The sequence below is a fragment of the Mycteria americana genome, chromosome 3, assembly GCF_035582795.1.
Source record: "Mycteria americana isolate JAX WOST 10 ecotype Jacksonville Zoo and Gardens chromosome 3, USCA_MyAme_1.0, whole genome shotgun sequence".
NCBI classification, from domain to species: domain Eukaryota; kingdom Metazoa; phylum Chordata; class Aves; order Ciconiiformes; family Ciconiidae; genus Mycteria; species Mycteria americana.
In genome coordinates this window covers 128,611,817-128,639,348 of record NC_134367.1, presented here as the reverse complement: position 1 = coordinate 128,639,348, position 27,532 = coordinate 128,611,817, and the positions used below count along the sequence as shown (strand labels likewise).

General features: G+C 43.8%; 1 protein-coding gene across 1 annotated transcript in view; it reads left to right on the top strand.

Annotated features, from left to right (window-relative positions):
• Window positions 1-6,811: 6,811 nt before the first annotated feature.
• The window catches only part of REL (REL proto-oncogene, NF-kB subunit), a 33,692-nt gene continuing 12,971 nt past the window's right edge, over window positions 6,812-27,532 (top strand). The window contains exons 1-4 of the mRNA XM_075496962.1: window positions 6,812-7,015; window positions 12,536-12,678; window positions 15,962-16,110; window positions 21,115-21,206. Coding sequence (XP_075353077.1) covers window positions 7,009-7,015; window positions 12,536-12,678; window positions 15,962-16,110; window positions 21,115-21,206 — 391 coding nt within the window. The 5' untranslated portion in view covers window positions 6,812-7,008. The remainder of the gene's footprint in view (window positions 7,016-12,535; window positions 12,679-15,961; window positions 16,111-21,114; window positions 21,207-27,532) is intronic.

The window sequence follows — 27,532 nt, the reverse complement described above, 5'->3', positions numbered from 1 at the left end:
GTCCTAAAAGCAAAACTGACAAGTCATGCAGCAGCTGCTAAAGGAACAAGACTATGAAATGGCAAAACCCATCATTGTTCTGTGTGAGAAAGCAAGGGGTTTCAACCTTGTAATTAAGAAAGCTCAGACTAAAAATTGTAGCCTTACTAGAATGTTGGCCTCTTTAGTAAATCTAAATTATTTTATTGCAGCATACTAGTAAATTGGATGTATACGCACACAACACCGTGGAGACTAACTGTTCAAATGGGGTGAAGCAGCGGTGTTGATTGTAGCTTACTTGCAACTATTGACATAAGATTTTGCACGGTGAGGTGGCACTATGACACACAGCCCCAGGCAGTTTGTAAAAAGGGCTAATGCAGGTCCAGATAAGATGAGTAGCTGGCCAGTTTACAAACTGTAGATATGCTTTGCATACGTAGGAGGGCTTTATGCATAAACTGGTCCCAGAAGGTGTTATGTGTTTATGCTCAGCCTCAAGAGCGGTGTCACCTTCTGTGATTCCTGGGTGTAATCCTTTAACTGTACAAGTCAGAACTACATGAGTCATTGGGCTAGAGATTTAAAAATAAGGTGTCAGACTTCAAATTAAAAGGAGATATATCTGGTGGGGCTGTACTGAAACAATGTGCCTTTTTATCTCTTTATATTGGCTGCAGATACGGTCTTCTGAGTCTCTTGAAGCTCAAGGTGATGTTAAGTAGCCTAAACTCCTTGCGAGCCCTGAGGAAAAAGGGAGGTCTTGTAATAAAAACCTGGATAAGCGATTGTTATCCTCTGTAAGTGGATCCAGAGCATAATGGCTGGCTGGTACGTGCTGAGGTTTTGGGGAGCAGGAGAATTAGTATGAGCATACGGTGCCTATTTCTTTTCAGTATGTAGTTTTCGTGTTACAACTAAGGTACTCTAACAGCTTGCTGTTGCCAAAGGGGCAATTCCCATCCTCCCTATTTTTTTTTTTTTGTGTGTGTGGCTTCCTTTTGTACCAGCCATAGTGATCTGGCTAGGAGAGCTAATCTATTTGAAAAATCATTCTGGGCAGAAAAAAGTTGTTTTCTGCTGATTTAGCTCCTTATGCTCAGCCTGAGCTCATCTCTTCCCTAAGTCCTCTCACTGCAGCACTACTGCATCAGATGAATCTTGGTTGTGGCATAAGGAAGAAGTTTGCAGTTTGTCCATTTCAGATGTCACGAGATCAGCTTCACTGTAATATAAGGCTCTTATGTAGCACAGTGGAAAAAGAAAACACTCCTCAATTTTTTTTTTTCTTTGCCTCCCAAACTGTGGTATGTGTTCGTAGCACTGGGATGAGGAATAGGAAACATTTGAGAGGGCTGTGGGAGAAGGTGCCTCAAAACTTCTGCTCGGAAAACTAACGCTGGGAAGGAAGGATTGTGAATTAGAAATTTCGGAGAGATTTATCCATTTCTGAAGCTAAAAATACAGTGTTATGCTCCAGTTCCATGAAGCTAGCCATGCTAGCTAGCACTAGTCAGGAAGTTGGCACCTCTGCCCAATTCTGTCTTCCAGAAACTTGTTCTGGCCTTGGTGCCACCACATTCCTTGCTGCTGGCACAGTCATTTCTGTGATTGTACGTGGAACTGGCTCAGTAAAAACTGAACCAGCAGAAAAACAATCTTTTTATTTCCCCCAGGTTACTTTTAAGCAAGCTCCCGTATCGCCAAAGGAGTGCTTGCAACGGCGTAGGAACGCACATGAGTGAGTTGGCTGGAGGTAAGGAGAGAAAGAGGGAAGAGACTGCCTTTTTCTGACATTGCCACAGTCTATAAAGTGTTCATGGAACTATCATTTTATTGTGCTTGGCACTTTTGTGTAATGAGCGGTTCATCCCCTGAAGAAGTTGCATCATGAGTGAATAAGGTAGAAGTGTGGGAGCACGGAAGTATCTTCTCTGATTTGTGTTGGGGAAATTGAGGCTCAGAGAATTAAACGACTTGCCTAAGAGCAGAAGGGCTGACTTGCCAAGAGCCAAATTCCAGTCTCCTGAATCATAGCCTTGTGCCTTATCCACAGGACCAACCTTTCTCTATTAGCATTTCCTTTCTCTCCACCCGGTTTTGAGAGGAGGCACAGTAGCGTTGCTCTATGTCAAACAGACTCAAAGCACAATACAGGAACGCTTCCAGCAGAATGGCTTGAACAACCTTTGAGTTTATCATTAATCTGGAAGCTGTGACTTTTCTTGGAATGGCTTCTGCATTAGAATCTTCCTCAGGACCAATAACCCCAAAAGCTTTAACCATCAAAAGCCTGACAGTGTTTCAATAAGGGGCCTCTGAGATAAAAAAAACATACTTCAAACAACAAAAGGCTTCTAAAGGCATAGAGGATTGCAAATTACTAATCAGGGGAGTCTGTGAGGCTTGTGATACAGCGGGCAAGAAAACAGGACTTCTAGCTTTATTCCATAAAGAGAGAAGTGAATGATTTCATTTATTACTATTTTTATTCCTAGTATGATGTACCTTATTAGGAGAGCCCTATTCTAAAAGTACCTTAGTGCCTCCTTGGCTGCTTAACCAGGCCAGTGAGAAGTGGCTTATCTTAGATCTAAGTCAGCTGGAAACAGGAAATAAAGACTTAACAGTTTGCCTATGCTGCTTTGGTATCACAGCAGGCTTCGGCAGACTTTATTGGGCAATGCCTGTGCTAAGCACCACTGAAGAGCCATCATCCTAGGCTTGACAACTATCATGTCAAACACAGTCCTTTGCTGCGGGAAGTTTTGGTGGTGGTGTCTGTGTGGTGGTGGGTTATTTTTGGGTTTTTGTTGTTCCCCCCCCCTACCCTTTCCTCCTCTTGCTTGCCCCATGACGTTCTCTGCCAGAGCAGGAAGCTTAATTCCTTATAGCAACCTAGGTGTTAACTGTGCTCTAGTGCAACAGCCAGAGAAAAGCAGGAGGGAGGACTTGTCTTTGGACTTGATAAGCAGAGAAAAATGGGATCTTAAAACACTGGCTTTTACTGGAAGACAGGAAGTGAAGCGCTGGATCAAACTGGTCTAAGAATTCTGGTATCTCGCCTCTGGCTATAGCCAAAGTCAGCTGACAAAAATAATGGTGATGCACCTGGCTTGTGTTATGCAATGCTACAGGAGGGGAATTCCGTCCTGCTTTTTGCAAAGATCTGCATATACCCAAAGTTATGACATGTTCTTACACTTCATGTCAGTTGCTGACCAGGTTTCTGTAATTACCAGTGCTATACTGCAATTCTCTGGTACACATCACTCTCACGGCGTAATCCCTGTGCCAGAGATTCAGATCACGGCAGAACAAAATTGCATACGGGGCAGTCACAGGAACAGAGGGATCTATCTATACGCCTGCATGATTTTGAGTAAGGCCTCTTTCATTTGTTTAGGTTTTTGCCTTTTACTTGGGAAGGCTTCTCGGTTTGTGTGGAACTTTCTCCTAGTTTGGGGATGTGAATGTATTATAAAACAGCCATGCTGGGCTTAGCCTAAAAGATCATTTTGGCCCACTATTGCGGTCTTCCCTAGGCATCAGCTTATGGCTACTGTTGGAGAGAGAAAAACCGTGGAGAAAATGTCTCCACTTGCACTGTCCTTCCTCCAATAACTTTGTTCAAGGACTTCCTGAGCCAGGTCTAGTCTCCACGTATTCAGATGATGGGAGCGTATAGATCTTATACAGTGAAACACTTCATACGGTCAGTTTTCCTCTGATTTTATTATAGGTTGTTTTCATTTTAGGAAAGGGGTAGGGATGGAGTTAAAGTTTTTGGGATGCTAAAAGAAGTGCAACCCACTCATCTTTTTCTTAAAAATAACATCAAGAAGCAGTTTGTAGCACAGACACTGGTGTGTATGTGAGATGAGATACTGCCTCAATTTCTAACATGCAGTCTTAAGGATTATCTTTGAGTAGCCTGTTCCTGCAAGCCCTAAGAGTTAGAGTTCAAAAGAGCTGGGGAAAAACAAGGAATGTTTATTGATGTTTTAGTCATAACATGGTACTTGTATTGCCTGGAATATTGCCCTTAATTTCACATCAGTTTAGACTGTATACCCTACAATAACACTTTCCTTCTGAAGAAATGAGTAGACACTTCTGTTTTGAGCCACAGAGTTTCCCAAGTGCCTTGGTCTCTGTCTATCCAGTAGTGTCACGGGCTAGAGAAGTAGGTGGGAACCAGGGATATAAACTGTATTTAGGGAAGCACCTAAATTCATTCTTCCTGAAAGGCCATAGTTTACTATCTGAGATTTTGCAAAGCAGCCTGAAGATAAGAAAGGAAAAGTGTTTAGTCGCTTCATACGCCTGTACTGACAGCTTGCTTTACATCTAAAACCAAACCTCACATCTACACTCCAGCTCCTGGGTAATAACCTCCCAGGGCTTTTCCAGCTTCAGCTGGCTGAAAGGAGTAGTACCCCTTTGCCTTTTATAATCCTGTCCAGATCACTACTGCGTCCTGCAGGGATGCGGATGCCCTCAAATTGGGAGCATTTCTCCAGCTGTTCAACCTTGTGAATGAAGGCTGTCCAAAACTGTTGTGCCACAGCCAGGATATCCATTAAAAAAAACGGAAATAGCTTCTAATATTAGATGTTCATGAGCTAAATGTGTTTTGACGCAGGCACTTAGCGGAGAGAAATCCAGGTCGTGTGTTCTCCTGTTTGTTGCCTTGACGCATCTTGTACCAGAGAGTGGCACAAGCAACGAGACGCTGAGCTCTGAGCATGTTAACGTGTAGAGTTAACGTGCCATCCTGTTAGCATCTTCTAACCCCATCGCTGAAAATGCAAGAGAAAAGCCATCTAGCCTCACCTCAACCCCCAGCGACCACCTTGAAGGATGTTTTGTTTGAGGTCTCTTTGTCAGCGCACGCTTTGGGGTTGTGTGTGTATGTGTAGGTAAAGTCTAAGTTTGATTCAGAGTATTAGAACCACTTTCCTGCTTTATTTTACATCATCAATCATAGGGAAGCCAAGAAATCCCCCAAGACACAAAGATCTAGTCCTAGTTTCTCATAGTTTTAGGGCACTACTGGTTTGTACCTTCTTGGGGGTGTTTTGTTTTTGTTTTTGTGGGAAGGAGAATGAGAAATCATGTTCCTCTGGCAAGAAACTAACCCACAACTAGAGAATTATTTCAGCATAATATCTAAATATAATAATCATAGAATCATTAAGGTTGGAAAAGACCTCCAAGATCATCTAGTCCAACCGTCACCCCAACACCTCCATGCCCACTAAACCACGTCCCGAAGTGCCACATCTACACGTTTTTTGAACTCCTCCAGGGACGGTGACTCTACCACCTCCCTGGGCAGCCTGTTCCAATGCTCGACCACCCTTTCAGTAAAGAAATTTTTCCTAATATCCAATCTAAACCTCTCCTGACGCAACTTGAGGCCATTTCCTCTCGTCCTAATGTGACTGTTCTTCCCTTTAATCTTCTAGAGCTAATGCCACAGGCATTTTGATTATCCTGTGTGCTACCTAGGATTCTTCTATTCTGATTTCAGTTATAAATTGGACAGGGGTGTAACAATCCTGCCATATGACGCACCGTGAATCTTAAACAAGGAAAGTTTTGCTTGTGGGATGGAGAAAGATAATTTCTGTTTCTAGGAAATATGATGATAGTTGGGCAAAATTAAGGTTATAAAGAAAAGTCCTGTTAAGTTGAGATGGACTACAGAGCAGGAAGAACAAGCACTGGGCAGTTTCTCCTGCTTTAACTACCTGGGTTAGTGTATGGATTTGCAGATAATAGAACAGCATTTTTCTGCTGTGGTTCCTTTCTATACATCCCAATAACCTCCTTTGCTTTAAGAAAGGAGAGCGAGAAAAAGAAAAGTAAAAAAACCTACCAGTTATGTACCTTGCTTGAGTGCTCTTTGAGGCTTTTGTTATTAATGTTTCCTTTTCCAGAATACCACTTCATTTAACTGCGTTTTCACGTGTGACAGTGTGTTGCATTCCCCGAGTAACCATTTAAGAAAAAAAACCTTAAATCTTGTTGCTAACTAAATGCAGTCTTGTACCCCAGCTAGGTGTGGGCTTGGTGTTCCTTTGTGTCCTCCTCTTTACAGGTATTTTTAACCCCCTGGATATGCTTGTTCCTTACCGACCCCTCCACCTGATCCAGATTTGGGCCTGGGGGGTTGTTCCCCCATCCCACAGCTAGATCAAGTCCTCCTTCACTTGCTCTAGCTGTGTCAGGGCCGAGCTGTATTTCAGATTTGGAATGCTCTGAAGGTTAGGTAGACTTTAAGTTGACCATTGTGACTTAATCAGTTTTTTCCTTACCTTCAGTGCCGCTCTCTCCCTAGTACGTATAGTTTGCTGGTATTGCTGGCTGTGTGTGAGCCCCAGGCCCCGTGCAACCGAGAAGAACATGGCTCCAGAGGCTGACAGAGAGGGGAAGGGGGTGTTGGCGGGATGCAGGGATGCTGCACCGGCGGGGGGCCTCTCGGTGCTCACCAAGCATGCTGAGGAGGAGGAGGGTGAGGGCTATGGGCTACCCTACCCGCTCGGGAGAGACATCCCTCTGCTCTGCTCTGACATTAGAGGACTCTACTAAACGGGATGTAACTTTTCAGGCCGGGCCGCCGGCTGAACTCCTTCGCGCCGGGGCCGGGGCCGGCTCTTCCCTGCACGGGGACGCCGTGCTCCCTCCGCCCCGGCAGCCTCACTCCTCCTCCCTGCACCGGGGGGGGGCGGGGGGGGATTTCGGCCTCCGCTCCGCTCCCGGGCGGGGCCGGGCGGGGCGCGGCGGGGGCGGGAACCGGGGCCGGGGCGGGGGGCGGCAACGCGCACGTCCGCCCGCCGGGAAATTCCCCCTGAAAAGGGCGGCGTGCGGGGCGCGGCAGCGCAGCCAGCCAGGGCGGGAGGGAGTCGGGCCCGGCCGTCCCTCCGAGCCGGCATTCGTCCGTCCCTCCGAGGTGTGCGGGGCCCGGGCGGGGAGCCCCGCGGCGGCAGTGGGCCGGAGCGGCTGCGCGGAGCTGTCAGCATGGCCGGTGAGCGGCGGGACGGGCCCGGGCGCGGCGGCGGGGGGGTGCGGGCCTGAGGGGAGCGCCGGGACGGGCGGGCGGGAGCGGGCCCTCAGCCCCGGGGGCTGCGCCCACCGCCCCGGCCTCGGCGCGATCGGGGCGGCGGAAAGGCGAGGGCCCTCCGCCCTTCCTCCCCGCTTCGGTCGCTGTCGTTACTTGGGCTGCCTCGCTGAGGGAGCGAGCGCTGAGGTGAGGGGGGAGCGAGCGCTGAGGTGAGGGGGGAGCGAGCGCTGAGGTGAGGGGGGAGCGAGCGCTGAGGTGAGGGGGGAGCGAGCGCTGAGGTGAGGAGGGGGCCGAGTGCTGAGGTGAGGGGGGAGCGAGCGCTGAGGTAGGGGGGCCGCTGGGCACCTGAGCTTCTTATTTTTACGCTGCGGGGGATGGTTTGCGTCTCCTCTTCCACCATCTCCCCCTTGGCTGAAGCCCGTAGGCAGTCAGAGGTAGGTGAGTAACAGCGGGAAAAAGGGTGACAGTGCTCTTACCCCATCGTCCCAGCATCTGCTTTTGATATTAAATCCACGTCCCTGTAGCTCCTTCAGTAGGTTTACAGAAAAAGTTACTGAGGAAACGTCGCGGGGTTGGCCGGGTTAGTCGCGACAAGGTCGTATAAGGCTGTTGTGTTTCAGGATGGAGCTTGTAAGTCTTAAAATGGTGTCATTAAAACGTTTAGGCGTTAAATAAGGACATGGGGCTCGTATCTGGGCCATGGGCATCGCTAGGCCAAAGAGTCCGTGGTGCTGAGCAGGACCCCGTTCACAGAGGAACTTGCCTACGAGAATGCAAATGAATAAGAAACAGAGATGGCATAAATGCAAAGTAATGTAGATAAGGGATCGTGCATTGAGTAGTTACAACAAAAAGTACAATTAAGTTTCTTCAGGCTAAATTAAACCGAATTTGTCATCCTTTCAAAAGGTGTTGCTCTCATATCTTTCTTAGGCTTTAAAAAACCCCCAAAACTGAAGACTTGGCAGCATTAATTAGAATAGCGTTTCTAGGGAAAGATGCTTTCCAGCCTCAAAACTCAGGGGGGTGAGTGTTCTGTTACCCTTTACCAAAGCACGAACTCTTACTCTTGCTAAATATATAGGTGTGCTGACTATCAACAGAGAGAAAACAACTGGATTTGTACGGAGGCATCTGTTAAACATTCCATTGTATTTTAGAGTGGCAAAACCAAAGCAGGAGATAGCACTTTTTTTTTTTCTTCATGTATTAATATATTTTCAGTGTAATTAGGAACCAGAGAAGGAATTTTTCAGTAGGGGAAGTTCATAACTTCCTGGTACTAGCTAGCTTTTGTAGTTGTGTGGTGTTTTTTTTTTTTTTTTTTCTTTTGGTTGCTGTTCTGTATGTAACACGATAGTAAAGAGGAAGTTCGTGAGCAGTTTTGTCTCTCTGTCAGAATCTGTTCAGTTTATGGAGTCCTAGGCAGATTACTGCTTTCTAAAAGAAAAATGCGTTTACACTTTCGGTTATTTTAGATTGAGCTAGAATGCGCTATAACGAATCTTCCACCGTCGTCTCTTTTTGCTTGACGTGTTGCAGAAGGTTGTAAGCGTGTAGACTGTCTGCTCTTGCTTTCAGAAATGGCTATTGCTGTGGAGGACGTAGGGTCACCAGTGATCCGTACACAGCAGTGGCATCCAAGTTGAAGGGCAACGCTTCTCCCAGCTGTGTCTCACTGCAGTTGCCTCGGATCACAGGGTTTCGGGTGATACTTTCACATCTTCCACAAAGACCCACAGCTACTTTGCTTTCACATACAGATGTTGCTGGAGAGTCTGTTTGCAGGGTGCTCCTAGTTGAGCAAGAACATTACAAATGGTGTAGTTCCTCCAGAGCCTGCTTCCTTTGAGCAAAGGAACAAGACAAAATGTACGAACCCTTGATCCCGTTGTCGCTCTGCTTGGTGGCAGCATGTCACACTTCCTTCCTAATGGCACAGGCCATGGTAAATGTTAAAACTGGTCCAGGTTTCTCGTCGTGGAGAGGCCTGATGAAAGTGTTGTTTTGAGTTTTGGGGGCTGTCCTTTTGTTCCTTTTTGTATTGCTCAAAAGAGTTTAGAATAAACCAACCTTCAGTTCTTGAGTGAGTATAAGCTGGCTGAACTCTTGGAGCTGTTACTGCTTTTGCCTATTTTCCTTGCGTGTGTAATTGGGACACTTGGTCTCCTATATTCTCTTTTAAATTACTTAGCGTAGTATTCCGGGCACGGGGGGCATAAAAAATTTTTTAACAAAAAGGATAAGAGGCAGGTTGTAATATGTAGCATAATGCTTCTATTGCTAGCATGTATATAGGGAATTATAATTAATTACAAATGCAAATTAAACTCTTAAGCACTTAGATGAAGGATTAGCTAGATTTTTGCTTTTCTTCCATTTCAAACGCTTTTCCGAGTAGCTGTGGGCAGGTAGGTAATAATGAGTAGCCGCGCGTTTCTCTTCCAGAATCAGTGAAAGAGCGTTTGTTTTTTGACATAGCTCCTGTTTGTTTGACAAACACAGCAAGACCTGAAGAGGGCAGGTCTTTAGCAACTGTGTGGGAACTAACAGACCTCTGTGTGTGGGAGCAGATTGTGAAAGAGTTAAGCCATGCCGCTTCACAAGCACATTGCTGATTTACAGAAATAGGGAACACTGAGCAGACCTCCACTTCGCTGCAGAGTGCTGATAATACCTTTAGCTCGCACAAACACTTTTATGTGTTTCCTCTCTACACAAAACACGATGACACCGATAATCATGGTAGAGATGAATGTGATTCTTAAATAGAGTGAGAGAGAACCAAGATAAAATGAAGTTTAATGTTTAATCTCTGGAGGCTACTGAGTCATTGAGCTTTACTTTCCCACAAACACACCTGCTGTTAAGCAGTGGGTTTGCCTTCAATGACATTTGTTTCAGCCTAACCCTGTAAAGATCACTGAGGCCAGAGTTTTAAAATAAAGTGCTCTTAACAGGTGAGAAAAAAGTCATCTTAAGCCGGCATTAACAGAGCATGAAGGGAAATTATTGGTTAAAGCAGAGAGAGTTAAAGACTTGAAGTGATTGTGTTTTATAGTGGTTTCGAACAGCAAGGCTCTAGCTAGTTTTGACAAATACGTAATGGACGTGGGTGTACTGTGCGTCTGGTTAGCAGCTATGTAAGCATGTGCATCTCCAAATTAAGATGATTAGTAGGCACTTTGCTGCAATTTTGTCATTAAAACTTCTAAAATAGATTTTTAATTTAGTATATGGGTATGTGTCTGTATTTGCGGCATACTGTATTACGTAGGAATGGAGAGGTGAGATTCTTTTCTCTCCTCAATTGCATGATGGAAATGGGAGGCTGACTGCTATGCAGCAGTCGCTCCTCACTGCCACAGAAGTCCTCTGTTGTCTGGTCCTCTGGACTGCGCTGATAAATACAACAGTATCAGTAAATTTAAGTGTGAAAGTTAAATAGCCATATGCTGGTGTGTACTGGTTTTGTGAGAGGCTCAGACTTCTACTCTCTCTTTGAAACTAGCTTTACGTCATTTCTAGGCTTTTTTGTTACCAATGCCTGTCCTCCCTATCCCTTGCTGGACTTGCTTATTTTCCACAAAAAGAAAATATGTAAAGCTTATGTAAAGGAGGGTTAGATGAAATCTGGGAAGTGTCTAGAAAAGGGACCATCCTTGTAAGTAACTGGACCTAGAGTAGTGGCTAATGTGTATTTAATGTCAGAGCTCATGGTCTGTTTTCAGAAAATTATTTAAAATCTACTTGATGGGAGGTGATCAGTTTAGATACTGCATTTTGATAAATTGTTAAAAAGGAATATAGAGAGTCCTAAACCGTAGTTCTCGAATGTTTGGCACCAAATACAGCCTGGAGTTGAAATGTGTTGTGCCTTTTAAAAAGGCATTCAAGATTTGAGAAGGCACGTGTTGTTGAAGACAATTCCAGCATCAGAGCTGTTTTCACATACTGCCATTCCACAGTTGTCTGTAGGTGTGTTACAGTTGAAATGTGCATTCAGGTAAGACCAAGGTGACATCTCAGAGATGTCGTTCTTTCCATCCCTTCTCTGCTTCTCTTAATTACTTTATCTTTTAGGTTATAATATTTTCCTACTTTGAGTAGGAACCGCTGTAGCGCTGGAAGTGTTTTGCGATCAACAAATCCCAGGCATAAAGTTCAAGCTCTGTGTTGGCAGGTATACCTAAATCATCGTAGGCGCCACAAAAGAGAAGCTTTTATTATGGAGTTAAGATTGGAATCCACCTCTTTGCCAAAACTCTCATGCTATGGACCTTAGGCTGTATAGACCTCGGGCAAAAGGAAGTAGGGGATCTTTCACCCTTTTAGCACTTTCAATATATTTAATAACTATTTTGCTTACTATGTTCACGTCCGAGTGCTTTTTTTCAGTGCTGTGCCACAGGATGTTGCCTGTCATGTTTGTTTGTGATGCTCAACCTTGCTTGAGTAGGATGCTATTATATGAAGATGACAGAGAGCTCAGTAGACATTTCCATAAGCTATGTTGTTCTGATCATGCAGCACCATGATGATTCAACTTCTAGAATGTTTACTTACCCTCTCTGTTATTTGTTTTTCACATGCCATTCCACTGTTTTCACTGTTTGATTGACTATCCTGTTTGATGTTCTCAAAGATCTATTAAATAGCTTGTGACTGTCTGGCAGTAAAACATCACTTGAAAAGTACTTACGCTCTTGCTAAGTTAATGTCTTTCTAACCCCCCCATTTAAGAGTTCTGCTGTCTGTTATTCTTGTCTCTCACTCACGTTTCCTGAAAACCTCTTTTTGACAACTACCCAGTAGCTTTTACTGAGGTGTCGTTGTCTGGGGAGATACTGCAACTAGAAGCTGGCCCTGTGGGAGGTGGGCAGCTCAAGATGCAGAATTCAGCACCAGCAATCAGGTATTTTCTGAGCCCACAGTGATGGTATTCAACCCAGTAGGGGTTTTTTTTGCATAATTTGCATAGTTTCTGCTTCACTATAATAGGAACCAAATCAATCAATTCTGAGGAAACATCTTCACTTTCAGAGGGCATTTAAGACAACATAGGACTGACAGTACCTGTACTTTGAGAGGACAGCCGTTCCTAAAAGTGTGTTGTAATTAAAAATACCAACCATTCCCACAAAATGATTTGTTTTCTATTATATAAAATCCTCTTTCATCAGACACGTACTCTCTAATAGCTAAAAGAAGCTGAGTTCTAGGAGAGATGGAGGGGAGGGCGTCCTTTGCTAATTACTTAGATGGTATTGATACCTGAGGCTGCATTTAAAATCTGTTCTCTCCCCTCACCCCCCACCTTCAATGTGTGCGTGTACATAAAAAGAAGAGTAGACTGTCTGAGAAGGTAGACCAAGTGGAAAGATGGTAATACTAATCAAAGAGTCTAGATTTCCTAATTCTCACATCTTCTGCTGCTTGTTAAACTCTACTGTGTGCTAACATTGAAAATGTTTTGTTTTTAAGGTGGCTCTGAGCCCTACATTGAAATATTTGAACAACCCAGGCAAAGGGGCATGCGTTTCAGATACAAATGTGAGGGAAGATCGGCAGGCAGCATTCCAGGAGAACACAGTACTGAAAACAATAAGACGTTCCCTTCTATACAGGTAAATACCGCTTTTGTCCATGAATTACCATTGTCCACGTTAACCTTGTGCTGTAGCTATGTGTTGGACTCGGTGTGGTAAATAAAATGCTTTTCATTTCATGTTCTGTTATTCTTTCCTTGGCATGTAAATGTAGTTGCAACACAGTGGAAAAAAGAGTTCTTCGCTCCTTGTCATTAAAGATTTTGTTTCAAATTTACAAGAAGAGAAGAAGGTGTAGAGGTAGTTAACAAAGTGCTGGTGGAGAGGGAATTCAGTAAAGTTACTCGTTGTCTGGGAATGGTTCATGATTAGCTTTTTCTGCATGCACGTTTGTTCTGGTTTCTTAGTTATGTGGCTTGGGTTTGTTTTTACTATTTGGACTGCAGTATGAATTTTGGGAAAGCTTTGAAGGAGTTTGCGTACCAAATTTGAAAAGGCTTTGAAAAGCTGCTGGGCGCAACATGGAAGAAGGTGCTTTGTACAAGTGAGCAAAGAAAGAAAGTGACTTGCAGGCAGTGACTCGGTGATTAGGCTCTGCAAAAGAAACTACCATGAGTATGTGAAGTCAGAAGGGGATACAGAATTTAAAAACGAGCTGAGAAAGGGGAATTATGTGGTCAGAGCACCTGCAATGAAGACAATTTGGGTGGTTGCATTATGGATAGGTTGGGAAATCCAGAATGAAGGGATTCAGGGTAACCCTAGCAGCTATGATCAAAGCAGGGACAAAGATATAGACAGTAGAGGTGGAACGGAAGCACTTTGGCAGTAGCTTTCATATGTGGGACAAAGGAATGTGTCAGAGACCCTAGACAGGTAGGGTAAGGGAGAAGAATTTCTGGTCTCCTGTTTGAAGCTGCTAGTGTTTCCTTGATCTCTTTCAATTTGGAGAAAAACTTTTAGAGGTGAGATGAGAAGAGAAAGCTCAAATATAAATGGGAAGTTACGAGTACTTGCCATCTTGAAGTACATTGCAGTGCCCAGGAACAGAAGCTGTGTATCTGTGTTTGCAGTGTGTGCAAGTATTAAAAAAAAAAAAAAAAGCGGAGCCAAAGATGGAGTCTCTGGAATCACAACAGAAAAAGAACAGATACAGAGGATGTGAAATCTGAAAAATATGAGACATTTTAGACCGAGGCATAAAAGTTCTTGAAGAAGAGGGAGAGTTTGAGAAAGGTAGTATTGGCAGTCCTGTGTTGAGCAGCAGAGTGAGCCTCTACTGCATAAAGCAACTGTGGAAGCTGGTCTAGCCCTGAAGCCAGGATTACTAAGGGAAGAAGCAGACAAGAAGGTCTCCCCCTTGACTACTGCAGTGCCAGATTTGGTTAAGGAATGCAGGAAATGGAGATCTTGCCAGACTTTTTTTTTCCAGCACTCTACCAGTTGAACAAGGAACGACGTAGGCAGCTGCTGGCAAGAGTAAATACGTTCAGACTCTCAGCCTAAGGCTGTCTCAGGGCACAAGTTGAACAGGCAGTATAAGCCCTTGATTCCTCTTAGCTTGGACTGTGCTGCAGATGAAGGCCAGCCAGAACCCAAAGGGAAGATGGGACATGGTAGGTGACCGTGCAATCCTGGCACAGTTCTTTTTTAAAGGTGACTGTTGATGACAGAGCTGATTGTTACAGATAGCAGGTGATTTCTAGGTGAATTCCTGCCTCCCTGAAGCCCGTAGGAGGCTTTAGTGCTGATTAGCTGCTAGGGGAGTCCCCTCTAGAGATGGAAACATCAATGAGGATGAGACCAGAGAGGCCAGGAAGAGATTAAATTTCATGATGCGGTTGACATGAAGAACATCAAGGAGGAACTGGAGAATCAAAAGTAGCTAGATCAGGCTTCAAGTTCAAGGCACTGGGTGTGAAATGAGGGAGAAATGATGTAAGAGTTGAAGAAGGTGAAAGAGTGGTGGAAGTTTTATTTTAGGGGTAAAAAGTAACGGTGGCTTGTATAAAGGACAAGAAAGGAGCCAAATTGGAGACTGAAGAAGCTAACAGCTGATGGAAGCTGGAAGAGCACAGGTCAAGTCAAAGGTTTGAGGTGTCGCCTGAAAAGGCTATGTGATGGATCCGTAGAGTCTCAGGAGGGGGAAAGAAAGGGCTGAAGGAGGAAAGGAACAGTTAGTTATAGGGCAGGGGAAGTGGAGGAGGAGAGCTCGCCTCTGCACGAATGTGAGCCTGAGCAAGTCTTGTATTTGCTTTCAAGTTGTTATGCTTCAAACAATTTAGGCCAAAGTCTTTTTCTTTTTCTTTTTTTTTTTTTTTTTTTTTTTTTATACTCACCCACACAACCCTTGGTGACTTCACTGGTAGCTGCCAGCATGAGGGATGACTTTTATGCACCTGAGGAAAGGTGTGTTGAATTAGGTTGATGACTGCTGTGAAGGCTCTAGTAGGAGCTTGAGAATTCAGTGCCCCCCTTCTTGAATATAAGATTGAATATTCATCTGAGAATTAATTAAAAAAAAAAAATTCATAGGGGATTATGTCATGCTATATCTGTTAAGATCCTCTTTCATTACTTAGTGTTCCATGCACAGGCAATATCCTTATCCCTGAGGCTTTAGGAGTTTTTTCCCAAGCTCTTTGGAGTTAGACCTGTCCTTCAAATAAGTGTTTGTGTGTGGTCACTTACACAGAATTTTGTCTTTCATTGTAAGGCTAGATATGATAATGAAATGTGTCCTGTTATGTTTGGCCTTACAGCATTACAAGCTGTTTTACTCCTAGGTCTAAGCTTCTATATTCCCTCTGGCCTTTTGCAAAGGGATGAATTCAACTCGTATAAAGAGCCCCGGTAAGATGGTGAAGCAATAGATTTCCAGCCTCCAAAAAAAAAAAAAAGAGGAAAGGGGAAAAAAAAAAAAAAGATTCATTAGAGCCTTTCAGACTTCCTTCCCATTCTTGCAGTAGGGTAGTTTAAGAGAGCTGAGTGAATTGAATGTCAAATACTGGCACCAGCAAAATTTTTATCATTACAAATAACCAGCTTCTTTGGCAAAAGTAGCAGGTGAAGTATATTGTTTTACTTTCTGAAATAGATGCGAGATACTTTTAAAAAAAAAAATCACTTTTCAAATATTTTGCCAAACAGTTGGGTTTTTTTAGTGTAAAATGAACAGAACTGAAATAGAATTAACAAAACTTCTGAATGGTCCTGGCTTTTATGAAGCAATAATGCCATTTTCTTGGCTGTGGTATTTCTTCCATAGAGTATTTTAGGATAAAATGTATTTTCTGTTACATATAGGGACTTTACTAGCCCTGGTATCTAAAGCCTAGAAAATATCTCACATTTTTTGTAGATTCTGAACTATTTTGGAAAAGTCAAAATAAGAACTACATTGGTAACAAAGAATGAACCCTACAAGCCACACCCTCATGATCTGGTTGGAAAAGACTGCAGAGATGGCTACTACGAAGCAGAGTTTGGGCCAGAACGGCGAGTCCTGTCGTGAGTAATGGTGTTGCTTGGGAGTTTGATTAACTATGCAAGTGATTGGCTAATCTTACGTTTCAAACTCTGACTAGTGGTTAAAAGAGCAATTAGTATGCTGTCTTTGCTGAAGATTTCTAATCCATCTCAGAGAGAGGGCAGCTTCTCTTTGAAGTATTTCTTTCTTTTTTCAATACTTCACACACTCATCTTTGGTCCTGTTCTTTTCCTATCACCCTTTTCTTTCCTTCGTTCATTCTCCCAATGTCTGTCTCCTTTTCCTTTCTCCCACTTGTTTGGTTTTTTTTAGCAAACCCTTGAGCATGACTCTCTCCTACATGTGAAAATGATGAGTAATAGAATGGGTAACAACGCCATTAGAATTAGTACTTCACGGTGATCAGGGAAGTTCACGTCTTGCATGGAAATATTTGGACTTTCTAGAAACAGGTGGAGAAAGTTAGTACTGGCTGACTGTCACGTCATTTAGAAGATAATGATTGTGACACATCTAGACACACGTTGGTAGCTGTCACTGTTGTTGCTGTTTGTTTGGGTTGGTTTTTTTTTTTTTTTTTTGAGTAAAAATATAGATTCTGCTCAGGGCCAACTCTGTAGAGCAAGTGTGCTGGGAAAGAATCTACTTGTGGATGCAGTAAAGAAAATTCAGGCTTTGTATGAGATGTGTTTCTCTGTGCTATTCAGAGGGATGTTAGGAATATCTAAAATACAATTGTATTTGATGGCATTTCGTGTAAGTTTACCAAGTCTTATGTAATAAAGTAAAAGCAGAGTAAACTGCAACAAATGTTGAGTGATTATTGCCAGAGAGGGGAATTCAGAATTGACAAGCTGTTTGCGGTTCACAGTTTGTGATGTAGTAAATTTGGAAGTAGGCTATTGCTTTGGGGTAAACATAACTGAGCTGGGAAGAAAAGAAGGTAAATATTTCACTGTATAAGTAGCTCTTACGCACTGCTCTCAGGCTGATGTGATTCTGTTGACGTTAGTGAAATTACTCCATATTTATGTGGGTTTAGTCAGTAGAACACTATTAAAGGAGAGAACTGAACACACAGTCTGTTTGAAGATGATGATTGCCTGATGGCGAAATAAACAGTTGTAATAGTGGAGCTGCTGCTTCAACGTACAGCCCAGGCTCAAGTGATCATGAACGTGCTGCAATGCATTCAGGTGGCACGTAGCATGTTGACTGTACTGTCTTTTGCTGTTACAGATGCTAACCATTTTATTAGTTTATTGTTTTTAGCTCTGTTCACAATGCTGTTCTAATTGGCAAATGGTAGAAAAGGATTAGTAAATGTAATTCTTATAATTTTTCCCCCACTGTCATACCTCTCTAGAAAGGTAGGGCTGTGCCTTCAGGCACTTGCCTGCCATCTTGATTGTTGTAACCTCATGCTTGTTGGCTTCCCTGCAAATAGAGTTCTCCTTCACCTTCTCTAAAAAGTGGTTGCAAATGTCTTAAACTGTTGAGGGACCTTGCACCTTCCTCTGACCATCCATTCACCAGCTTCTCCTTTGTCTTCTCAAATCAAGCTTCCTCACCCAAGGTCAAAGGATGACTGCTGTTCTAGCTCATCCCATGTCCTGCTCTCAGCTCCGTGCCTTCTGATCCAAAGCAAAAAAGCCCAATTGCTTAACACCTTTTCTGGTTATATATTAGGTTCACCAGGTGCAGGAAGACACGGATGATTGTTTTTCCTCTTGGCGTTTTGTTGCACAAGGTTAGCGTAAGCACAAGGCAAGCCTGTAGAGAGGCCATTACGGGATGTAATGCCAAAAAGCATTGGGATGCACTGCAAAAATTTATTTGCAGATTTTGATTTCATCTCTATTATATGCGTGCATCAAATGCTGTTCTTTGACATAATGTTGTGTCTCCATTTCACTTAAGGCACTTGTGATTGTTTGCTATATCCATCAATTCTCAGTATCGTTGGGTGATAAGCCTCTCAGTTTCTTAAAAAATAGTCAGTGGGCTACTTTCACTTGACTGATAATGCAAAACTGTAAGCTTCCATTGAGCTTGACATCAGAGATCCTGATGGGAGGAGGCTAGAAATATTCTCTTTGAAATGTTTCCAGCATCGGTACACTCTCTCTTTTTTTTTTTTTTTTAAACAAATCATTGGTTGCTTTAAGATGAAAGAGCAGTATGATCCATAATTGGATCTGGATGTTTAAAGTAATTTTCCTTTTTGTGGCTGGTGACTCAATCTTCACATTCTTCTCTTTGAGTCCATGTTGGAGAAAAGCCTCATAACAATACTAGTGAGCAGGAGACATCCTCTCTTGGTAGTGGTTCTGGCTGTTTATTCTTGCTGAGCATCCCAAACAGAGCAAAAATCCAATTTTTTTTTTTTTTCTTTTAACACACCACACCCCCACCCCAAATTATCAATCCCAGATTTTGAGCTGGTTTGAGTAAACTCTGCTTTCTGCTTGTTGAAAGTTCCCCATGTAGTTCCGGTTGAACCAAGTGTTTTGTTCTGCCTGTGGTGTACCGCTGCCTAAACTTGATCAGAGCCCTCCCTGGCCAAAACGTCAAGGCAAAAGTATGAATGTTGGAGCTTGTGTGACTGCCTGTATACTCAGATTTTTACTTCCTAGTTTGCTATCTCTCTAGATGGATGATATCACAGTTGTTTTTTTAAATGTTTTTCATTTTTTTTTCTCTCTTCCTACTTCTCCCTCTCTCTTCTCGTTATCTTGCTTGCTTCCTGTCAGCTAGCGTTGATGTGAAACCCCACAGCCTTGCTGAGGTTCTTGACAGTTTCTCCTCTGATTCGGCCCTCTGTTTAGCAATAGTTAAATAGACACTTTCACTGTGACAGCGCATGTTTAAGAAAATGTTTATAATCTGAGAATTAGGGGGTTCTTGAAAGCCTAGTTTCTCTCCATGAGAGGCTTCGTTCGCAACGGTTGAAAGGTGCAGAGTAATGGCTGTCCGTCCTTGCATAGCTGGGTAGAGCTTTTGTTCAGGCCAGTTCTGCATACGTGCTTGCTTGATATCTATAACTGACGGTGGGATGGCTGGAGAGCCTGGGACTGCCAGATGGCAATTTGGGGATAGAATACGGAGCCAGGCCTGTTCATAGCCTTGAAGTGTGCTTCAAACTGTATCTGTGGAATACAGTGGTTATTTGGGGAGAAAATGTCGTGGTTTAACCCCAGCCAGCAACTAAGCCCCATGCAGCCGCTCGCTCCCCGCCGGCAGGATAGGGGAGAGAATCAGAAGAGTAGAATTGAGAAGACTTGTGGGTTGAGATAAAGACAGTTTAATAGGTAAAGCAAAAGCCGCACACGGAAGCAAAGCAAACCAAGGAATTCATTCACTCCTTCCCAGGGGCAGGCAGGTGTTCAGCCATCTCCAGGAAAGCAGGGCTCCATCACACCTAATGGCTACTTGGGAAGACAAACGCCATCACTCCGAACGTCCCCCCCTCTCTTCTCCTTCCCCCAGCTTTATATACTGAGTATGACACCCTATGGTGTGGAATGTCCCTTTGGTCAGCTGGGGTCAGCTGTCCCGGCTGTGTCCCCTCCCAGCTTCTTGTGCCCCCCCAGCCTCCTCGCTGGTGGGGTGGGGTGAGAGGCAGAAAAGGCCTTGACTCTGTGTCAGCACTGCTCAGCAGTAACTGAAACATCCCTGTGTTATCAACACTGTGTCCAGCACAAATCCAAAACACAGCCCCATACTAGCTACTGTGAAGAAAATTAACTCTACCCTAGCCAAAACCAGCACAGAAAAAAAATGTGCTGTGATCAAGCCCTAGAAAACGTACTACCTACAAGACAAGATAGAAATAGGATTGCTCATCAAGGCACAGTACAAATCTTGAATGTCAGTAGCCGCAATATGAAGCCGAAGTGCTTTAGTGAATTATGAGATGCTGCTGCGTTTTGTTTTTCCTCTAGGTCACTGTATCAAGTTCAGGTTGAAAACGAAGCTTATGCATTGCTCTAGTGAATAAAGGTTCTGGAAGTGGAGCCCAACTGCAGAGGATTTGGGAACCTCTGAACAGAGCGTATTGGGTGCAGGCAAGGGAGTTTAAGGAAATTAAACTTAACATCATGCTAGGATAGTCTTGTTCAGAGCAGGGAAATGTAGAACTATTCTTGAGAGTGATGGCAGGACCAAGGAGTGTCTTTAGGTGCATTAAGGTGGTTTTTTAGGCATAGCTAAAGCAAAGAACTTCTGTGGAGTTTCAAAGGAAGGGAAATTGCTGGTACTTCTGGAGAAGGATGCCTGCTGGCACGACCTATCTTCTGAGCTTATTGTATCATCATGAAACACGGATTATTTTTTTTATTTTTTTTTTTTAACTTCCTGCTTTACATCCACTCAGCTTTGATGATGTCATGGTTTTTCCATGTGGGAAAGAGTCAGCTTGCCTGGGACTCCCCCCACCTCCTGCATCGGGGTGACCTGCACTCTTATGCAAATAAGGAAGAGCTGCAGCTCTTCAGAACTTTTCCATAACTACATGAGATTTAAAACCTGTTTTGACTTGTTTCAAAAAACCTTTAAAATAGTGTTTGACATTTACATTCCTTGATAAAAGCAGGAGGGCAAATCCTTAACTAATGCAAATCAGCAGGTTTATTGATAACAAAAATAATTGTCACTTTAAATTACCTGAAATTGAGTATTTAACTTCTAATCACTGTAGGTTTACTGCAGGGTAACACTTTTTAATATAGAAACTTATATTCTTAATAAAGAATATACTCTTTTTCTATTTGCTATTTATATTCTTAATAAAGAATATTATAAATTCCTTGGAATTTTATTTGAGTATTTTTCACTTCTGTTGCTGCTCTTATTTTAGAAAAAACTGCATCCCCGCTTTTCAGATCTTTTACATCCTTCTCAAGATAAGCTTTTTTTTTCATTTCTTACACTGTATGTTACCACACTAGTCAACATCAAATAATTTATTTAATATTCTACACTGAAGATTATTAGTTGCTGAAATCCTGCCACATGTACTTCAGTTTTCAGAATTTGGGCATTCAGTGTGTGAAGAAGAAAGACCTGAAGGAATCGATTTCTTCACGAATCTTGAAGAAGATTAACCCTTTCAATGGTGAGTAGAACTTGGCTGGTTCACTTGGCAGGGTGGTGGGGTTTTGTTTGTCCTGCCTTTGCTTTTATGGTGGAGCTTTATTTTTTCCAAAATACCTTTTTTTTGAGAAACACTCTTCCCCTGCTGTGTCCCTCCTAGTCTTTCCTCACTGTCATCACATGACGAATCTATTTGGATAGTTGCCCTTTTTTTTTTTTTTTTTTTTTTTTTAATCCCCAGCAGCAATGTCAGTTGCTGCTTGGACAGAAGCAATGGGATAGCAGCAGGAACCTTCCGTGGAAACTTCTACAAGTATCTCAGGAATCAGATTCTCCACTTTTGGCAGCTATGAGAAAGAAAGACTGAATTAGCGTCACTCTGCAACAACTTAAACCAATATAAATCTAGCTTCCCATGGTCCCATCTCTCCTCTTGTTGTGACACTGGTGTTTGTGACCCCTCAGCCAGCCAACTCAGGGAGCTGATAGACTCCTCAAAGCTGCCCCTTGCTTGATTTTACAGCATGGGAGCTGGTACAGGCACTCAGGAAGTCCACAGCAGTATCGGTCTCAGTCAAGTCGGAGGCAAGTTGTGCTGCAAGAGAACCACACCTGTAAGGGCCTACCCATGGGCTGTAGTTTGATATGACAGCTGATCTGTGGGCTGCTCTCAAAAAGAGTCATCCTGCTCTCCCCTCCATCCCTGGTCACACACTCCTACCACTTTCCTCACACCAGATACAGAGGCTGTGTGGCTATGTGGTGAACGGACTCAGCAAGTTGCTCCAATGGAAAATGGCAAAAAAAAAAAAAAAAAGTGGTTTCCTCTCAGATCAACTTGCTAAACCAATCCGTCTCACAGCCACATAATTGTTACATTCAATGCACAGAGGGAGTGGGGAACACACAGCAAATTGTAGGGCTGGCTGGAGCAGGACCAACACTTTCAGCATGCAGGCACAACTGGGGGGAATTAGATGAAAAGCATAAAACCCCCCAAACTATCAGCTAAGCATTATTATGAATGAAGTTATGTATTTGCTTAAGTGTGCAAGAGCTTGGAGATTTTTCAATTACTTTTTTTAAATACCCACAGAAATCTTGCTAAATTCAGGTAAGGCCCTTCTTAGAGAGTTGAGAGCTGGATTTCTGGCTAGCTTCAAAATACATACTTTGCTTTTGTCCTCAACTGGGACAAAAAGAAGCATGTTGAACTTATTACAGAAGGAGAAATGTTTTACATCACTTTCTTAATTTTTAGAACAGCCGCTTGGAGTCAGGCTGATGGTCCTAATGGTCTATCTAAACAATTATCCTGGTTCTGATAATGTATGCACACAATAGTATCTGTTTTTACATGAGTTCAGTCTAGCAGCACAATTTAAACAATTTGTTTTAATTACATTACCTTGACTCAGCTAGCTCTACCTGCATTTCAAACAAATAGGGGAACTCTTCTGTTCAGCCCTCTTGGCTTTGTTTTACTCCATAAATAAAAAATAAGTTGACATTTTCTCTTGATGTCGTGCAGTAAAAGGACATGATAAAATCCCTTTCTGTACGTGTTTTCCACCAGAGAAACTTCAGCAACCACATAGTTAGCTCTGTTTCTAGCACTGCTGAATGTAATATTGAAGACATGTTTAACTAAAATCATTTGACGGTAGATTTTTTTACAGCGGTTGGCACATAACTCCAAATTCACTAATCGTTTTCGGGCGATTACAGCAGGTTGCGCATGGTAGCATCAGGGTAGATCCTGGGCTGCTTTCCACCAGTCCAGCAGCAGAAGAGAGCCTTTCTTGGGTGACACACAGGGCAGCACCCTGCTCTTGGCAGGGGTTGTGCTGAGAAGGGGCCGCTGGCAATCCTCAGCCTGCGTAACTGCCTTTCGGCACTTGTTAACGTGTCAGCACAAAGCAAAGCCGCTTGAGAATGGCCTCCAGCCGCGCCAGGGCAGTCCGATGCGAAGTCGAGCCCAGAAAGGCATAGGACCAAGGCCTAATAAAACAGGATTAGTGATGGAAATATTTTTGTATGTGTACTTAGTTGATCAAAAAAGGGTTTCATTAGCAGCAGCCACCTAATGTTTGCTGCTTGATAAGATTGAAGGTTTTATGTATGGATTTAGTTTGTTTTTTAAGGTCAGAAGAGTATCACTCCAAGATCGCACGGGCTGTATTGTATCCATCCTGCATTGTGCTTTATTTGAGCGTCTTCAGAAAGGCATCTGACTTTTCTATTTAGAGACGTTTCAGAGTTAGGTGCCTCCTCTAAGCAGGTCACAAGTTAGTGTTATTCATTTCATGTATGAGCATCATAAAAGAAATTTCATGGAGCAGAAAACTAGCCTTCAGGGTGTTTGTGCGTTGGTTGTTTTCTTTTTCTTTTCCACCTTCTTCTGGAACAAACAGTCCCTGTCCTGAGTCTCCTTTCAGGGCAGAGGTTCAGTATTGACCCTATTAACAGATGCAGAATGCCTCCAGCCTGCTACCATATGTATTACTTGTCTTGCCTTTACTACATACTTTAAGGGATGAAGTAATAGCAAGGCGTGGGTCCGCAAAGTTGTGTTCCAAACTTCCTTGTGTAAAGGGGCCATTGTCTTCCATGGAAGCCCAGGTGCCACAGACAACTGGGATGGCAAAGGGAGAGTGAGCCCTAACACAGGTTCTCTGGCGGTGTCGTCCCTCCTCCACGCCTTCCAGCGTATGGTATGGACGCATACTGAATAAGGGTCATAATCAGCAACAGTAGGAAGTTGCTTGGTCAAGATGTATGGGGTTTAAGATTGTTTTCTCCAGCACTCTTGCCTATACTGTTGAAGCAACTGATGTCTGCCTCTGAACTCCTGGATGATTAGAAGTCGGTGTTTGCAGATCATGCCGTGTGCCTAGCTGGAGCCGTCTGCATCTGAGTCATTCTGCAAGTGTACCTGTAAGGCTGTTTCACTATGAATTCCCCCCTGTTAGCTGGCAGCATTTATCCCTTGTGAACTTCAGCACAGGCTGTACAAATTGTGTGCGTTCGCTAGGATGCAAATCAGATGACTTGCACTCAGCTTGCTTCTCTTGCGTTAGCCTAGTTTGAGAGAGTTGCTGTTTCCACACCATCTCTGGACGTGTTCATGATCTGCTGTGTTCACAAGGTACATCCCATATATTTTTGTCCTTTAATAAGCTAAACAATTCTAGAAATCTCTTTTGTCTCTTATTCCTGAGCGCACCAGGGAAATGGTGTGCGGCGGCAGCCTAATGTGTAACTAGGACTCCTTGGCATGACGATGCTATAAATAGCACAGCATCGAAGGAGCAGAGTTACTCCTCCAGTGGAGCTGGTCCATGTCTGCTTTCTAGGGTGTTTGTTTTCTTTTAGTAGCTGTTGAGTTGTGCCATATCCTTGTCTTCCCATGGACCGTCTGATGTACAGCCAACTCAAATTAAAAGAAGAGCCAGTCTCGAGTTAAGAGCTTTTGTGGGTGGGTGTGACTTGACATAGAGACAACAATCGAGTTAATAACAACTCAAGTTAATTATCAATGAGGAAAAGCCCTAAATGTGTTCTTTAAATTTAGGGGAAAACTGTACTTAGCAAAGTATTGCAGAGGACTAACCTTTCTAGCCAACTGGATGACAGCTAGACTTGTCCTAAAGTGAGAAACCCAGAGAACTGCCGAATTTCAGGCCATTGATCAAGAGGGTATAATACGCTTTCCCTGGAGCTTGACATATGCTTAAGGTTCCTCTTCCTTTGTAATTGCTCTTGCTAGTAGGCATTTAATTAATTTTTAGGCTCTCCCCTGTACCCCACAACTAATTCAGCTCCGCTTGCCTCCGCAGTCTTTCCTTTTGCCGTTTCCCCTTTCCGCCCGCGAGCAGCTGACCCCGCGTCGGCTTCGCACTCGTCACAGTCTCCACGACACCCCCTGCACGCCTCCGCGCTGCGCCCGGGCTCGTCCCCACACCAGTCACACTCGCTTCCTGCCCACGCGCGCAGTCACCCTCTCCGCAGCTTCCCTTGCTGGCGGCCGCGCTCGTAAGACACGCTCGTAAGACCCCCTCTCCTTCTGATGCCGCTCGCCCACGTCGGCCGAGTTGGCCAGGATCCCCCCTCTGCAGCCCACTTGCTGCAGGGGAGCGCCTGCTTTGTAGGGGACCTTATCGGGCCACGGATTACGTGAGCAAATAAGCAAAATATTACGAATGAAAAGAAGACTCTTGGCAAGAATTCGGGAGTTGGGAAAGGGTTGAAAGTGGAAAGCATCAGAGTCCTCTGTAATGAATGCCTCGGTGCAAGAAACTTTAAACTTCCGTCCTTAAATTGAACCAAATGTCTAACCCCCCCCCAGCTAAATCCTCAAGCTGAGAATCTTGGTGAGTGAGAGTTGTGAGCTTTTTAAGAGGCACAGAGCAAATCCATTTGAGGAAAGGTGAATGTTCTGATCATAGCATGACTTTAGCTTTTACCTTTGGAAAGCCCTTTGTTCTTTCGTTCCTCATGCAAATGATTCTTGCTGTTTATGCTGAAATTTTTGTATTAATCTAAAGGACAGCTGCTTTTCAAATTGTTTAAAAATGAAGAGGAAAATTACCAAGTAGAGACACAAAAAATGCTGACTTTTTTTTTTGTACTATAAACAGAAACTGCTAAAAAAAAAAGTGTTAGAAATGTACAGAGGCTGATGGATGTATTCGCTTAAATCTCTTCCAGTTTTACCTTTTTGAGGTTGAACTTAAAACAGGAAAAGAACCCAGATTCAGAGGAACATTGTCTAGACAAAGCAAGGACTGAGTTTCAAAAGTTTTAATTTGTATTCCCAGTTCATCCCTTGGCTTTTGTGTCAGGCCAGGCCATTCACCTTCCCTGCGCTTCTTTCCTCTGTAAAACAGGGAAATGTAACCATAGTAGTTTGGCCGTTTATTGACTGCAGGTTAGCATCTGAATTTTACAGTCATTTGCACTAATCAACCCTCTGAGTTTTTGCTTTTTTAAAATGATTGAGTGTTGCTGATGCATGTTCTGTTTATAGGTACGTGCAAAGGTTTCTGGTTTTCTGCAGAATTGATTGAAACTTACCTCTTGATGGATCGCAGAGTTATAAACCAGGCATGGGTCTATCGGGAGAAGCAGCATAGTGCTGCCATGGTCTTTCCCTCCCCTTGTTCCCAGCTTCTACCTCTCAGCAAGTGCTAGGAGATGGTATTAGGCCTCTGGATGGGTAGCTGAACAGCCTGGCCCGTCATCCAGTACTTTGTGTCCAGTTGCTGAACCCCAGGTACAAAGGGAGCACCGTATTCCCCTTTTGCCAGCGAGGGACAAGTAGCCCACCAGGGTATCTGCTCTTTTTTTTGTACCGGTATGGCTGTAGTTCACTTAGAAACAGCAAATGTAGCATTAAGCTTGCTGGTGAGATCCTTTTTAGCTGCGTGGAGTTCAGCGACAGGAAACACCAGTCAAATACTTGAGCAGCGTAGTGTGCGCTGTGTTAGCAGCCTGCTGTAGCCCTTTCTAAGGCTAGCTGCCATATAGCTACACGAGACACAGTCACAACTGTGGCTGCAGCGCGGACGTAGGCTGGGGGGAGTAAACTGAATCTGAAATGTACCTCCCAGGCACTGAGAGGGACCTGTGGCTTGCACCCGATTTCCCTGACTGGTTGAACCTGGCATAAATCAACACCAGCACTGGAAGAGGCAGTCCTTCCTTTCGCTGTGTCTGTCTGCTTCCACCATTTCCCTTGCGCCAGGGCTAGCGGTTGTGGGAACCGACTGACTGAAAATAAGCCTTTTCCGCTTTTCTTCTGGCAAGTTAGTTTTGAGCCAGACCAGTTCCTTGATCTGATTCACCACGTGAGAGCTAGTCCCAGCGTAAGAGTAGTGCTGGAAATGAAGGTTGGGCAGAGCCAGCCTTCTACAGCAAAACCTCTGGCGTAGGCTGGGTTAAACTGATCAGTCGGTATCCGGGCTAAGGGGGGTATCTTCGTGCTCCAGGAGAAAAATACTTGAGGCAAACCATCTCCATGTCGTCACTTAAATGAAACTGAGCTCCGAGCATATCCCTAAATTAAACCCCATAATCTGTGTAAGAGAGAAGGCAGAATACAGCTCATTGTGATTATTAATGGCGCGTTCCTGAGCGGTCTCCTTGGTGAAGTGTTTTTGTTTGCAGGAGGTCGTTCTCTTTGAGATCTGGCATGGCTCATGTCCCCACAGCCCCTCGCTGAGAAGGGAAGGTCGCAAGATGTTCCTTCGCAGGGCAGACGGGTATTCTCAGCGTAGCCCTCTCTGAATGTGTCACGCCACATCATTTGCCCTGGAAGTTTCCATGGAGGTTAAGTTTAGATGCTAA